General features: G+C 43.7%; 1 protein-coding gene across 1 annotated transcript in view; it reads left to right on the plus strand.

Annotated features, from left to right (window-relative positions):
* Positions 1–16,365, plus strand: part of myo6a (myosin VIa) — a 128,873-nt gene that overhangs the window by 40,428 nt on the left and 72,080 nt on the right. Inside the window, exons 13-15 of the mRNA XM_026194849.1 lie at positions 12,031–12,188; positions 12,439–12,530; positions 14,436–14,508. Coding sequence (XP_026050634.1) covers positions 12,031–12,188; positions 12,439–12,530; positions 14,436–14,508 — 323 coding nt within the window. The remainder of the gene's footprint in view (positions 1–12,030; positions 12,189–12,438; positions 12,531–14,435; positions 14,509–16,365) is intronic.

Raw genomic sequence — 16,365 nt, forward strand, 5'->3', positions numbered from 1 at the left:
ACCTCGAGAGCTGTTTAACACTAACCCTAACCCGAGGAGGTCAGTGGAGGCGTTAGCTCCCAGCCTCTCTCATTTATGCTCTTCATTGTGCATGTTGCATACACTGAGCTCGCTCTCTGAGGCCTCTGATTGTTTTGTTGGCAGCTCGGCCCGAGTGTGCCATCTGAACGCCGAGCCGCTCGCCTTGGCTCCAAACCTCCCACGCCAACGTTTGTTTCCCGTCTTTTGTGTGCAGAGAGAGGAGTAGGTGTAGGTGCATTAAATGCCACTTCCAGCCTCTATCTGCCTGTCAGTTATCGACTCGCCGTACAATGCCCGTAATCTTCTGCTATTCTTCAAGTTCTGGTACTAGATGAGATGTTCTGCATCTGTTCGTCTTGGAAAGCGCCTGCCTCGCATCACTGTTATTTGACTGAATTTCAGATCAAGTCTTTAGATTCCATGTTTCTCCTCTCAGTAATGTTAGGATGGAAATTCATTTGAAGCCCATTAACTGGCCTGAGTGTCACTGGATACAGGTCATCGCAGGGTCAACATTTCTGTGGTTTCATCACTATTTAGGCAAAAGAAGAAATGTCTTCTTTATTAAGAACAGAGAAACAGCAGAATTTGGTGCGGATTCCAATAAAGCCTGTCATTACTGACGTCTGTCTATCTGTATATGTGATGTCAGTGCTGAGCGCCTGTTCAACTGTTTGTGGTCCCTGAATGGATCTCAGGAGCGATGGAGGAGTGGACGGATTTGGACTAATGGACATCAGCTTTTCCTGCACGCTTCTCTGGGCAGTCATTTGAAGATTTTTAACTGGCTCATGGCCTGTAGCCAAATAATCAGACAGGCAGAGGAGGTGTTTGATGTTTTAGAATTTTAAAAAGTATATTTGACACAACTTTGCAACACACATGTCCCAAATCACAAACACACACCAGGAAGGTCCTTCATTTATTACCTCCTGCTGGCTCCTGATGATCCTCTGATGTAGAAACCCAGAGTCCATCAGTCCAGCTGTTCGTCCTGTTCGTCCACCCCGTCTGCTTTGGAAATGTTTGGAGTTTCCCTTCCAAAGAGCTTTTCCTAGCAACAGTAAATTAGAAGAACCAAAACTGGCTGAAGTTGACACTGCAGTGCTGTCACACTGGGGACTGTTGTCTTGTGTGAGCGACTGAGTCTGGGGGAATTAGAGGGAGAAGTGCAGTCTGTTGATATTTTGGACTCTTGTACATTTTGCTTGTTCATTTTTTGGGGGTATCTTGTGTGGACCTCTGGGCAAATGCCTGGACCGAGAGCTGGGGTGGGTTTACTGTGGCGCCTTCAAAACTCTCAGGTTACAGTAAAGAGGACTGAATCCTAAATGCTCTAATGACCGGGTCGGGTCCAAAAATTATGATCCCTAATAAGGTCAGGTGATGTAGAAGAGAGCGAGAGAGAACCGATGAATATAAATGAGTGCACACAGCACCATAATACAAAACCATTAGTGTGTGTGTGTGTGTGTGTGTGTGTGAGAGAGACATGGCTGCAGTCTTGTGGCAGATGGTGGAAGGAATGAAAAGCTGATGGGAAAAATCCCGTCCAACATGTTTATTCTCTCTGTTAAAGCCAGAAAGAAAAACCCTGTGACTGAGAAAGCAAAAGATCCTCTTTGCACGAGGAGGCGGCAGACGCACCGATGGAGGCAGATGGTCGGAGGGGATGGAGAAAATGCTTTCCAGCATGTTCCTCCCCTTCGGGGAAGAGGAGATTTGCTGGGAAGCTGCACAATTATACAATTAGTTTAGAAGGAAATGAAGTCTTAATTTATCAGACGCAACATTAGTAATATAAGAGGTGTTAATACCCTGCGCGCCCGATGATTCATTTAAGTGTTTCAAAGGAGCACAGATACAACTGCTGATTTAAGAAACATATTGCTGATAAATAAATAAAACGTCATGTGACCTGTGGCATGATCAGCATGTACTGATCACAATATGGGGAAAAAAAGATTATTTTATCTGTTTATTTCAAAATAAAATGAGTAAAAATGTAGCTTCCGGGTCAGAAACCGGCCACCAGATGTCGACAGCTGTAGATGCTCAAAGACTTTCAGTCCTCTGGAAGTCTCCATTTACGTACTCAGTCGCTCATTTTGGGTCATAATGAATAAAAATAAAATCTCAGTCATTCAACATTATCTGAGGGTTATTTGGGAAATTATAAAATCCCACAGTAACTGGCTGTTGAGTGTCAACCACAAGTTATTAGACAAAGTCCCGCCCTGCCCTGCCTCGTCACACCTGCTGTAAGCGCTCAACTCGCGGCTCCGAAACAGGACACCCGCAACCAGCGGGTGATGCCACTGTAGCAATGCCTCAAGTGGACATTAGAGGAACTGCAGCTTTTGGCGCTTCCATACACGTTTCATTTTCAGCCGCAGAGGTTGCTCCTTATTTTAAACAGACTTCAGTAACTTAGATGTTGGCCACGTTTTTAATGAGTTTAATCTAATAATTTACCACTAACTAATGCTCCTCTTACTATTGTTTTTCTTTGAGTGGTTTGTGTTTTTGCTGCTTGACTGTGTTTGCAGACTAGTTTTAAACTGCAGGCGACTGCGGAAATCTACTGACGATGAAAGCAAAGGGAGGGTTTTTTGACGTAGTAAGAATGGCGACACGTGATGTAGAATGGCGACGGTGGCTCTGAAAAACAGAAATGAGGTCGATGTTAAGATTTTAATTGGAATGGAGCAGGATGGAGGCGAGGCTGAGATGGTCTGAGCATGTGCAGAGGAGGGAGAGTGAACCTATCAGACTAAGGATGATGAAGATGGAGCTGCCAGGCAGGAGGAAAAGGGGAAGACCTCATAGAAGATCCATGGTTATAGTGAGGGAGGACATGCAGAGCATTGGTGTGACAGAGGAGGATGCTGGGAGGACATGGAGGCAGATGATTGGCCGTGGAGACCCTTAAAGGCAGCGGGTGACTTTCATCCTTGTGTGTGTCATTCTCTTGCTTTCTCTCTCTCAGTGAGCAGTAACAGATGCCTTTGACCCAATCAGAGTTCAGTGGTGAAATTCACAGTGTTGCTGGTTTGTTGACACCTTATTAGGAGATATTGTTTGGAGGAGGAGGAAGAGTAGGAGGCCAGGGGGAGAGCGAGGACTGGGAGTTCTGCACAGATTGATAGCTTTACCTGTTGCTGTTTATTTACATCCTTTAAAAAAACAAAAATCCAAACAAACAAAAAGACTCAAACTCAGACTTTAATTTTGTGAGTTTCTCCCACATAGTGGCTGTAACTATTCAGAGCTCTGAGGGCGTTGTGAAAATGGTGTCGCAGCGTTGCGGTGGCACGGTCGGCTCCGTACTGTTGCTCATTTATATGAAAATTTCACACGCTATTGCTGTAATTTTCGCTGTTGGCAAAAAGCGGATAAAGCGGGTGAACTCTAGCGAGGCAGCCGGCTGGACCGTCGCCAGCTGAATGCATCGCATCAGCCGGCTATTTGTGCGTGTGGTTCATGAAGGAGGAAGTGCAGACGGCGGCGTGTGTGAGGGCGAGAGACCGTCCGAAAGAGTGGGGGAATAAAGAGAGGAGAGGCGTGCGAGGCACATGGGATTCAGAGAGTCTGAATTAAAATCAGATATTTGTCTTTTGGTTCTTTTTTTGGTCTAATTTCAGGAGAGACATTTCAGTGTGTTTAGGTGCGTGTGTGTGTGTGTGTGTGTGTGTGTGTGTGTGTGTGTGTGCGCGCGTGTGTGTGTGTGTGTGTGAGTGAGTGTGTGTGTGCTGCTGCTGCTGCTTCCTATGTGACCTGATTTCTTCAACTTTCATCATGTTCATGCAGACACACTCCTCAAAACAAATTAAAGAAAGAAAACAATCATTAAGATAATGGAACTAACAGCCCGGTCAATCATTTGGATTTCACTAATTTTATTTCTGCAGACTGCAAATGAGCCTTTCATGTTCACCATAATACTCGATTTCTGCACTGTAGCTCAGGCTGAAGACAAGTAAGTGCACTTTCCTGCTCACATTTACTCGAATATTTCCTGAAAAATGCTTCTGACTTCAGCTTTTAATTTTAAAAACTGTTATTTCAGCAAGTGCATAATTGACCCTTTTTCAGTGTTGTGGACAAAAGCTGAGATCTCACAGTAAATTGAGTTGTTTTACAGTCATGTTTCTATGGCTTTTTAGCAAAGTGACAAAGATAACCAGATATGGCCGAGTTCAGCCACAGTTCAAACTCTGATTCTTTGATGCTTCGGCTGCTGCGCCTTAAACAGGGTTCATGGACCTGCGATGGTGTCCAGGTGTTCGTCTCTGCAAAGTGGAGGATCGAGGCGACGCAGAGCAGCAGACACCGCGGTGATGTGAACCCTCCGCGGGGGTTTAACTGGTTTAACCTCCCAGGACCTGGCGTCCGCATATGTGGACATCACGTTTTGGGTTGTCTAGAACAAAATACTAAATTTTGCTCTACAAGGGCCTGATTTCCACTTACGAGGACATTATACTGCCACTGTTCTATTGAAATTTAAAACGAATGCTGACATGTTTCCCACATGTAGACGATGCACTGCAGAGCCTTATGTGTGCTGTGTATACTATCAGTGCACATCAGCACCTCCTGCTTTGTTTCTGAGGCTCTTGGAGGAGAAAACAAATATGATGGGGATTCAAACTGAAGCAAGTAAACCGGCTGTTGTCTTCCAGTCTATACCTACAATCCAGCAATCCAGTCAACACAGGAACATTGTGTAAATCGACTTTGTGCCCCTAACATTGAGCAGAATATTTGACTGTGTTGACATTCATTTGTTTCTCTGGGATGAGGTCTTGGAAAAACTGGGGTTTTGAGTCACTGTGGCATGCATGAATAGACTGAGAGTGTTAAAGTTGTCGTGTCTGCAGGCATACTAGAATTCGCCTGGTTTCAACGACTCGTTCATGATCACCATTCTCACCCCTTTGAACAGCGCTGATTAACTAAAGTGACATCAACAGTTTTAAACCCTTCAAAAATCCAGTTCAGTTCTGTTCATAAAATGCAGAATAGCAACAGCAACATCCTCCAGTAATACAAAGCAAAGAGTGGGAAGGAAAACTCCCTTTTAAGAGGAAGAAACCTCCTGCAGGGAGGGACGGCCATCTGCTGCAAGAGCCCAAAATCAACCAGTAGTTGTGAGGTCAGGTTGTCCGTTACATAAACCCTAACAAAGTTGTTTGCTCTCACTGCTGTCGCCTAATAACTTTTAGCATCGTTGCCGTGATCAGACGATGTAGGAGGAGATTGATCGTTGATGTCATTCACATTTGGACAGACTTTGAGCTCCACCTTGGACTGGTGTTTGTTCTGCTCTGAGCTGGAGTGCCGCTCTAACCAGAACCTGCAGCAGGTGGAAACTTTTGTCCTTACTCTGAGCGTGCTGAGGCTCCAGAACAGATCAGACGCTACACTCTGCAGTCCAAGGTTGTATTTAGAGTTTACTCAGAGTCCACGTTGGAGGGGGAATTGATTATTGCATCACAAAGTGAATAATAATGTCGTCTATTCATTTAAAAAGCACCTTCTTTCTTGCATGCCCCACGCCCTCACTGCTGCCGTAAATACAAACCATGTTCTTTGCAGAAATAACAGATTAACATGGTCACGGAGTTTTTAGTCCTTGAACATCTGCAGTTGAACATCTTTTCACCTGCTGCTGATCTCACGTTCATAAACACAAAGACACACAAACTACTGACTTACTGAAAGGCGTCTCGTTGCTCAGTCAAACAGTCAATGTCAGGTCATCATGTCTCTGAAAGAACATAATTGCATGAAGATGCAGTTCAGAACGATTCAAACAAATGGCACGCTGGATGCATAATGAACTCGCAGAGGCTCTCTGACACGAGTCGCCTAATTACAAGTCAACAAACTGACTCATCGCGCCACCAGCGCTGTCGGGAACCTTTGATGCTTTTAAGGCTGAATGAGACTCGCTCTGTTTCGGCCGTGAAGAAGTCAGAAGACGCTTCAGTCTCGTTAGCGGCATAATTTATATTCCTCTGTGGCAGCCAAATGCGTACAAGGTTGCACAGTTTGTACTCAGGCACTCGGTAACAGCAGACTTGCGTGCACTTGTGCTGTTGTTTCATGGCTGCGTCCCTGGAGTGAACGTTTAATGGCAGCTTAGACTTGTGGAGAGTCTGTGCTTTGCTTGGAATTGCTGCGGCAGGTATAAATAAAGAGCATTCTGATCAATTTAATGCTGATGTATGGCAGATAAAACCATGCAGTGTGTCGTCTAAATCGGCATATGACGGCCATCGAAACATCCAGTCACATTCACTGGCAACGAACACGAGAGCGCAATCATCGGCCAACTTGTTGCAACGGTGCGTGAGCTGGTGGTTTTCATGGAGCTGGTTTGCTTTTATTAACCAGAAACTCAATGATGTACCGCTTTTCCTTTCTAATCCGGTTGCTGCTCGTTGCCTTTCTGTAGTGCAATACTTCAACTGATTACATAGGCATGTGAGTAAATATGAAAAATTTAAGACTAATGTGCAGCGTGTCCCTCTATAATAATGGGTGACAGTAACCTCACCATTGGCGGATCTGATTTCCATCGATAAAAAGGGGTTTTGATGAATAACACTGGCACTATGAAAAGATCCTTTTTTCTGTGTGAACAGTTGTTTTTCTTTGCAGACTGTTCTCAGTCTTCTCAAGTTTGTTTGAATAAAGAAGGCTGATAATTTTGGGAGCTTTATATGTCGAGGCTCATCTCTCCAAAACATTTCTAAAGCAGTTCAGTCAGAACCATGTCAGTCGAGAGAAGATTTCTACCTGTAGTAATTATGTCTTTTCAATTTCAATTCAATTCGGTTTTATTTGTACAGCGCCAAATCAGAACAGCAGTCACCTCAAGCGCTTTGTATTGTAAGGTAGACCCTACAATAAAACATACAGAGAAAAACCCAACAATCATATGACCCCCTACGAGCAAGCACTTTGGCGACAGTGGGAAGAAACATCCGGCAGAACCAGGGTCAGGGAGGGGCGGGGCCATCTGCCGCGACCGTTTGGGGTGAGAGAAGGAAGACAGGATAAAAGACATGCTGTGCAAAAGAGCCGGAGATTAATAACAAGTATGCTAACAGTACAAAGCGGAGTACAGGTCAGTGACACCACCATGGGTTGAGGCAGGTTGCAAAGTGGCTTCCAGTAGTGAGGGTACCAGCTGATGCATGATGAACTGTTTGTTGCTGTTTAACTAAAGCTGTAGTGCTTTGGTTTGTTCTCATCGCTTGCATAATAATTCAGTTGAATTGAATTCAATTTCATTTCTACGGCACCAAATCACAACAACAGTCGCCTCAAGACGCTTTATATTGTACGGTAGACCCTACAATAATACATACATAGGTTATAGAACATTTTGTGAAACAGAAAGCAATATTTACTCTGTGAATAACCTCTGAAAACACTCCCTGCCATGTGCCAAAGAGCAGACTGACACAATCAGAAGGTGGGAATGGGCAGAAAAAAACCAGCATTTGCTAGTTGTTGGGAACTATTCTCGCTGAAGATCACCTTCCACCTCAGACTGCTCACCAGGACATCAGCGTGGATCGCTGGGGCAGAGAGTGATGTTCTAGTATTCAGACTTTGGGACAGCCGTAGTCTTCCTTTGTTTGTACGGTATTGTCGAATCGTGCCGCGCATGTTTTAGGACGGCAACGCCTGATATTGCTGATGGCGTTGGTGTCATCCATCTTCAGTTTTTCTTGTTGTATGGAGAACAGAACATGGATGGATAAATGGAGGAGACCCCGAACGGGTCGCCAGTCCATTGCAGTTCTATAAAATATTGTTTGTTTGTTTTTTATATAGTAATGACTAATTGATTATTTCCGAGCAAAATGGAGTATTTCACAGCTAACGAGTTAAATTACAACAGGAGTTGGTAGAGAGCGAAAACGGAGAAGAAAAACTGGGTAGATCTTGGCGTTGAAATCAAAGATCATGTTGCTCCATAACTGAATGTAAATATTGTGTTAACAACTTGCTTTCATAGCCCGGAATAGCCCAAGCATAAACCTGCTGAAGTGATGGCACAGTGGGAATGTGTCAGATCAGAAACCACTTAATTTTGTCACTCTGGAGTGCTGCAGTCATACGGGGTCCATTTTCTTTTTAATTTGGTGGAAATAATGAGTGAAATGGGGAAAAAAAAACAAACAAACCAGGGAAATGGAGTTACTTTAAAATGAAGAGGAATCAAGTGTTTTTATGTGACAAAGTAAGAGTGGAGAGAAAATTGAGTCGGGGGGCATGAAAGAGACGGACAATGTTCTGAGCATCAGATAAAATAAGCGGTGGTAAAAGAGCGACGGGCGGCAGAAAGAACTGAAAGCCAGGCGGGCAGAGTCGTACTACACCTGAAGCTTTACAGGGAACCTTTAATGTGAGTGTAATTTCAAACAGAGCGAGTGATTGGAGGAGTAATGAGTGGGAGGGCAAAGAGAAAATGGAAGATGCCAATCTGAGCGCTCGTGCCGGCTGAGGTCAACAGTTAATGGCTGTTGGAGGCTTGTTCAGTGACCTCACAGAAGATCCTGCACATGTAAATGTCTCCCAGTACTTTTACTCATCATTTCTAAGAAAAATTGTGGATCATTCTCTACCAGAAAGTTCGGTTCGTACTATTCCCAGATGTCACCATGTACCTCGTAGGGCCTTTGTGCTTGTTTCCTCTGCCAGTGTATCAGTTTGTTGTTGTTGCTAAAGCCAAACTTAAACTAAAGCTTCAGTCTTACAGTCTTACATCTTAAATCTGTACTTGTGTCAATTGTGCCCTAACCTAAGGCTGCTTTTAACCATGTGTTGTGTCTGTTAATTAAAACTTATTTTCAGACAAGAAAAAGTGTTTATCCACTCGACCAAAGTGGATTTCTTACAACCAAAATATGCAATCTTTCCCTCCATCCATCGCACCTGTATGATGAATGCGAATGACACTCGTGTACGTACTCGACAGCTGTGAGAGCCCCGTCTGCACATAAGTATATAAATGCAAACAAGCTAGCCACCTGCTGCAATGGGCATTCGGTGCAGTGTTGTAAATCATGCTAAGAAGGAGTCTTTTTCTTCGGGTATCATAAAAGTTGTTGTTATGGCTGTCAGAAAAGTTCTGATTTGTATCTCAGTGTGCCTGAGGGGCAGTAAAACAGAGGAAAAGCTGGGTTTTCAAGTTTAGCCGGTGAATGCTCCGTGTGAATGTGTCTACATGAGTGGCGGTGTAGTGCCCTCTCTTTCATATGTGAGTGCTGCTTTTTTTGGCTCAGAAGTCTGATTTAAAAGCAATCTTCTTGCACATGTGGTGTCTTTGAGGACGGGGCCGAGGAGCAGCTGCAGGCCAGCAGGCGTCTTCAGAGCGCAGAGTTTCTACACAAGGCGACATCAGTAATTACACCGAGAGAGAAGAGGAAGAAACACATTCTCAGCACCGAGGCTCACAGGGAATACATATTAGGCTGCTTGTACGATTAGTGTTCTGACATTATGTTGCCCTGACATTTAGACCTCTTGGTTTTTAAATGAGCAGGGCTCTCTGCAGTGTTAGAACCTCCGGCTGCGGTGCCCCGGCGCCATGAATTTAACATGGAGAGAGGGCAAGCGTGAAGGAGAGGAGCTCCAGGACAGGTTATAGGCGATGAGTCCGACTTTAAGGTCCCCTCTGTGGCTGTAACTTTGGCTAAGTGCTAAAACACTTTGCGTTACATTCTGAAGTGCAACTCGGGTTATATTTACATTTAATTTTGAACCTCACTTGTTAAAAGTGTTAACTCTGCAAAGGCTAAGCTGTCACATATAATGGAAAGCATATCATTTTTATCTTTCCGATGCTTAATTTTGAGAGTTGATTGCAGTCACAGGAGCTTCTGGGTTTTTAAAATCTTGTATCTGCAGCACAGAGCAGCTTAGGTTGTTCTGAAAATGGTGAGAAAAGTGAAAAAGGAATTAGAATAATCCTATTTCTATACATGCAATACATAAGTAAAAGATACATAAGTAAAAAAAAAGAAAAAGCAAACCAGAGATTTAATGTGAATCTCTAAAGTGAAACCTGAGTCACTTTCCCGATAGACGTTTTAGTAAATATAGCAAGGGGCACAAACAAGGCCTGTTTTCTCTTCATTAAATTGGAAACAGTTATCAGCAAACTAACTGTTAATAGAGTTTAAGGACCTGTGCAAACCCTGTAGCTTGGAAACAAAGAGTTAGAGATATATAACTGTATGTCGTCTGCATAGCGGTGAACAAAAATGTCCTTAGAAGTGCTCAAAATGTGGTGAAGAGGGAGCAGATGTAACAGAAACAATAAAGGCCCCAGAATGGATCCGTGTTTACTTTCACTTCCACTCCCTGGTAAACTGTGTGGTGGTTAGGGTTAAGAAAACGGTCACAGTTTGGGTTAAAATACACTGCTTCACAACACTGAGGTTAAAAAACGCAGAGTTCATAATGTTTTATTAATTTGACGCCTCCAAAGGACGCCTGAGATGTGCCTTCAAAACAAAAAACATCTGCTTTTTACTCAAAGTGCAGTAAAGAGGGAAAAGCTTTAAAATAAGGACGTCTTCTGTACCATTAAATTCTAAGGAACTTAGCAGGTAGGTTGGTGGTTTGAAGCATCTTGGGTAATATAGCTGATCGATCTCTGTGGGGGCGGTCGGACCATCTGCTGCAGGACTCCTTGTTCTAACTGAGATGGTAATGACTGAGCAAACGGCTCCTCTTAATGGGCTGCACCACTTTTAAAATGACTCCAGAGAGAAGCTGCAGCTCCTGTTTATATAGATATATAGACGGTAGCGCCTACCACTCTCTTAAAGCAGTAATTTATTGTTATTATTAATAATAAAGTTTTAATGAATTCTAAGTGTGAGAATGTAGCTGAAGGTGATCTCAATTGGTGAAAATAACTGCTTTGATTGGTAAGAGAAATCTATATGAGCAAAGACGTATGTTTATGCACATGCTGGAGAATACATTCACGATGCCTAAAATCTAAATGTGTAGCGCTTCACTGTATGTTTTCATGTATGCAAATAGACTGGAAATGCAGCTTTATTAGGTCTGCCCTTGGCTCAGGTCATCCTGCAGCATAATATATTAGAAAAATACCAACCGAGCCACCTGCAGGGATCACAACTCCCCTGATATAATGTGTGGCTTATACAGGTATGTGCAGAGGAGATAATTTGCCGCCGAGGGAGGGAGGAGGACTTTGGGAGTCGTTATTGGAAGCTTTGGTCGTCTGAGTGCCACTCGTGTGGAGTTATTTCCCAGCGTGTCCTTGAGTGCACTGCAGTCGTGCTGAAGTAAAGTCCAGAAGTAAAGCCGGCTCACAAACTCGGCCCCAGCAGCAGATTAATGCGGTGTATTTTCTCCAGCCTCTGCCATCAGGTCACTCCTTTTGTCTGCACTCAGTCTGAAGCAATTACAATGTACCTCCACAGAGCTCGCTGCCAGTTATGGTTTCTGTCGCCGTTTTATGGCCACTGCCTCCCACCCAATCCCTCTTTCTTTGCAGCTGTCAATAACACAATTACCTGCTTGGAAGGTCCAGCTAGCCCGGTTCATTTAAACCCAGCATTTATCTGCAGGTGTGTAAGCACACGTTACACTTTATCTAGACGTGGCAGATTTGTTGTTTTGGGCTGTAAGCTCAGTGTTTTTAAATCCTGGAGTTGCATGCCTGGAGCAGAAAACCAGTAAAAGGGGAGTTAAAGCCAGCAGCACTGGGTATTGAGCATTTATAGCTGCCTGAGCATTATATGATGACCTGGGAGAGAGAAGAGGTTGCTGTGTCCGAGTGTCCCTGCTGGGATCTTTCTGTGGAACAAGAATTTGCTTTTGAAAGTGGAAGCCTGAGCACATGGTTTAACTTTTACACTTTCTCCCTATTTGACCATCTGTAAGTGAAAATAAAACCTAAAATCTCTGATTTATTTAAACCTGTTATCTTTGTGTCTTTCCCAGAGTGCCACTCAAAGTCGAGCAGGCCAACAACGCCCGGGACGCTTTGGCAAAGGCCGTGTACAGCCGTCTGTTTGACCACGTGGTGACCAGAGTCAACCAGTGCTTCCCCTTCGACTCCTCCGCCAACTTCATCGGCGTCCTGGACATCGCTGGCTTTGGTCAGTATCACAATAATAACAAAAAAACATCAGAATTTCAAGGTTTTTATAGATAACGTGTTTTTAAAACTAAGAAATGTTTGTTTGATGGTTTTAAGGGGAAAAAAACCTGTTGGTTGGTTTGATAACATTTTTTCTAAGGAGACAAAAAAGAAGTAATGCACGTTTTGAAAGCTCACATCACCTCAGAAAAGATCCTGTAATAGTCCACTTTGCTCTGACACACATTGTGTAACGAATATATTTGCAGAGTACTTTGAGCACAACAGCTTCGAGCAATTCTGCATCAACTACTGTAACGAGAAGCTGCAGCAGTTCTTCAACGAGCGGATCCTGAAAGAGGTGAGAACTGTTTGAAAGTAAAACCCTGCACCATCTCACCTCCGCCGGCAAACACCGTCAAATCAAAGCAGACATCTGTGGAGGACTCTCCATTTAAACTTTAAGTGTTTTTCTTATTGCAGGCAATTCTTTTCTGAGACTAGATGCCACATTTTCAAATTGCAGGTTGCAAAGTTTTCATTTTCCAAAAGTCTGAACATGAAGTTTAAATTTTCATCTCTGCAAAACATGAATTTTATTGTAATAGGTTTTATTTTAATGTGAAAGTGTGCTTCAGGTTTATTGCTGTTTATGTCAGAAAACTTTTCCATCCGTTCAACTAAGTTCTACCTTTTATTTGCACTTTAAGCAGACACATGCCCAAATACCCTCAACCTGGCTCCATGGCTGAGCCTTTCACACTACTTACATCAGATCCTCACATGATCTCTGGAGAGACTCCCGTTCCCTGCGTTCTCTGGAGCTTTTCTGAAGCATGTAGCATCCAGCAGGAATTTACCTCCGATACGGACGGACCTTTACCTGCGCTGTTCTCTCAGCGTAGAGATGTTAACACCTTAAATGTGAGCTAGACTCGCATTTAAGGTGGAAAAGTATATCTGTTGCTTTTTCTAAGCTTCAGAATTAAAAATCTGTAAAAGTCAGAAACCTTACTAAGATATAAATCTGGCTGATGATCCCTTCAGGATCATCTTCTTGTGCATTGCTGGACCATTTTGTGTCCTTTTATTTCCCTTTGTACCTGTTCCACTGCAGAGTGTTCAAGACCTCATCCACTATGTCAAAATGGCGCTCTTTAGACTCCACAGGAAGTGAAGGACATTTAAGGGAAGACGATCTGCTGAAGAGGACTGGTGGTCCTCGTTTAAGACCATCTTTTGATGGTTTTTCTGGCCCATTATCAGCACGGCCGCTATGACAGATTTGACAGCTCTCCTTGAAAGTTAGGAGATCCTTAAAGTTGATTTGTCATTTTTGAGTCATCGACAAAAGTCCTGAACTTTTGTGAACACACTTCGTAGAAGGACCAGCCTTTAGGCTCGTCTCGCCACAGCAGACCGGTGTGTTGTCTGCGCTACTAACAAAGCTCAGCATTGAAAGGTGGGAAGTTTCGTGCTGATTTTAGTAAACTTCTTCTTGGAACAGAAGTTGTTTCTTTTCTTTCACTTGACATCCTCTCAAGTTCAGATGAAACTCTTCACTTGCCACTTCTATCAGCACCCAAACAGTCATTAGCAACAGGTGGCACGGAGACTGACGGCGTCCAAGTCTGTGAAAAGCTGCGTTTCTGTGTGGGGAAAATAACAACGCTCTCTTTGAAGGTCTTCTTATAATAAAGGAGAAGGAACTCGAGCGCTCAGACCTCCGCCAACACACAGCGTTTGCTGACCTTGGAAAGCCACAGCCTCCTTAATGGGTTTATTGTCGTCGGGAGCTGTTTCCAACAAAAGAAATGCTGTTTAGTTGAAGACCCTGAGGTCCCTCTGTCAGACTGTTGTGTAATCATAGTTCACTCGCAGAATCCAGAGTTTTGGATCAGTGCCGTAATTGAATCATCTGCTCTGTCTGTAAACCGCAGACCTCAGAGAAGGGCCACATTAAATACTGGATTGTGTTTGACTTTCCCTCGACTGTGTTCTAACAGCGGCTGTCTGTTTCTTACCTTTAAAACTCCTCGTTTGCCCAAACATCTGTCTGCAGCATGAAAAGCCCCATCACCTTTAGATGCTCATTTTTGCATGAAAGTGTAATAGCAAAAAGCCTGGCCTAAGCGCCACTTGTTAGAGAGCTTGAATGCCCCCCAGGCAGAACCTCCGAGCCGTCCCTGCCCTCGTTAGACGAACGCCGGGCATGCCGTGAATACCGTTATGATTTCTCATTAGAAGTTTCTCTGTTGCATTCCAGGAGCAAGAGCTGTACCAGCGGGAGGGGCTGGGAGTCAACGAGGTTCACTACGTCGACAATCAGGACTGCATAGGTATGAAGACGCCACTCCTCGCTCAGCTCGCGTGATTGTGCATTCAGAGCAGCTGCAGTCACTCCTCTGTGCCGATGAAATTCTCTGCAGAGGGGTTTGATATTTGTTCTCTTTTTACACCACTCCTTTTATTAGTGCATAGAGCATAATGTGAAAAATTCCCTACTCCAACTGTGCACCTCAGATACCCAACAAAGGTGCAAAAAGCAGTTCAAATTCCTCTTTAAATATCTAGATGGTGCATGAATGTGTGGAGGGGATTTGATCAGCTTCCCCCCTTTTCTGCTCTGGAACAACCAGTGCAAGAGTTAAAGAGCTGATGAGGAAGTAAATCCCTTTGGTTTGATACTAAACCTTCAGCGCACGCAGAGTAATGCATCTTTAAAAATCCCACCTGCGGCTTTCACACAAAGTTTTGCCGTTAATGTGGAGAGTTTGTTGTTTTAGTTCACAAAGCAAGATTTCCTTCTGATCCTCTGATCAGTGCTACATCTTATCTTTTGTGTGGTTTATTATATTAATATTTAGAGCTATATTTTTTAAATATTCCTAAAGAAACACAGACTCATCCAGCTGTTTTCACTTCTCGAGCTGTTACTATAAAATTTCATCTCACACAAATAAAGTGTAATAAACCCGTTAAAATCTCTTCCTGAGAGTAAGTGCTCTGAGACCGAATGCTGGCTGAGTTTTTAACACTTTGTGCAGCACTTTATTGCGAGAAGCAACCTCGAGGCTGAAGTGAATGAATCCCCATTAGACTCTTAACGTTGAAATGTCCAACTATAAGGCTGAAATAAGCACGTTTATAGTGTCTGTGGATATCGGGGGAATCTTTGTGTGCTGCGTCCGATACAGTTTATGAATGCCGCTCGCTAACCAAGCGATAACCTCTCACTCCGCCCTCTGATTTAAATGTGGTCATTTCAGGAGCCAACACATCAATGCCTAAAATCCTTAGAGTTCAGATCCAAAATAAATAGCTGACTTCCAGACAGTGTTCATTTCATTGATTTTCATCATAGGTTTCATCAACAGTAATTTCTTTCAGGCAAAAACACAATAGCTAAATAAAATCTAATACATGAGGACGAAAACCATGACGTACTGAAACTTCTGTCAACGAATAAAAATGAGATGAAAACCTTTCGGGGAAACGAGATCCAATCAGAACTAATTAGGTTCTGATTAATTGAGGGGGGGTTAGCTAACTCCCATGCAAAAATAGCACTGCTTCAAAGATGGCTGTGCCCGTCGTTATTATACAGTCTATGGGGATGTGTTGATGTCCACTGGGTACATCAGACTGAAAAAGACAGCTCTAGTTCAAAGGTGGCGCCTAAAAATGAAATAGTCTATTTGCAGTGTGCCGTATTAAAGGAGAGCTAGGCCTCATGAAATTTTATTGTATACGAAAGAAAAAGAGCTTTGTATTTATATGTCAGCCCTATATGTAAGTGTGTCCTGTAAAAGCTGCTCATTATCCACCTCAGTGCTCATCATCCTCACTTTTAGGAGAGCTGCCTCTCTTCACTTTGACCTCCGAGCCTCGGTGGCGCTTCAAAGACCGCAAAGAGGACGAACGACGAAGCCCCCACGCCTGTGAACTCCCGTCCTGACTGAAATGTGTCTTAATAGTTCACAAACATGGAGGGAGACTGATGTGACAGGGCAATCTAAGGGGAAGGAGGTTAATGATGCTTTCTGTGCTTTCAGTATGAGATGTTTAACTACAGCAGAGCGAGCTGCAGGGAGGCGGGAGGCTGGCTGTGCTCGCTGGCTCGTAGCTTATCGAAACGCGGTTGTTTGTTTGCTGGTTTGGATTCCCGTTGCGTGTTATAAAAGGAGAAGCTCCTC

This window comes from Astatotilapia calliptera, chromosome 15, assembly GCF_900246225.1.
Source record: "Astatotilapia calliptera chromosome 15, fAstCal1.2, whole genome shotgun sequence".
NCBI lineage: Eukaryota > Metazoa > Chordata > Actinopteri > Cichliformes > Cichlidae > Astatotilapia > Astatotilapia calliptera.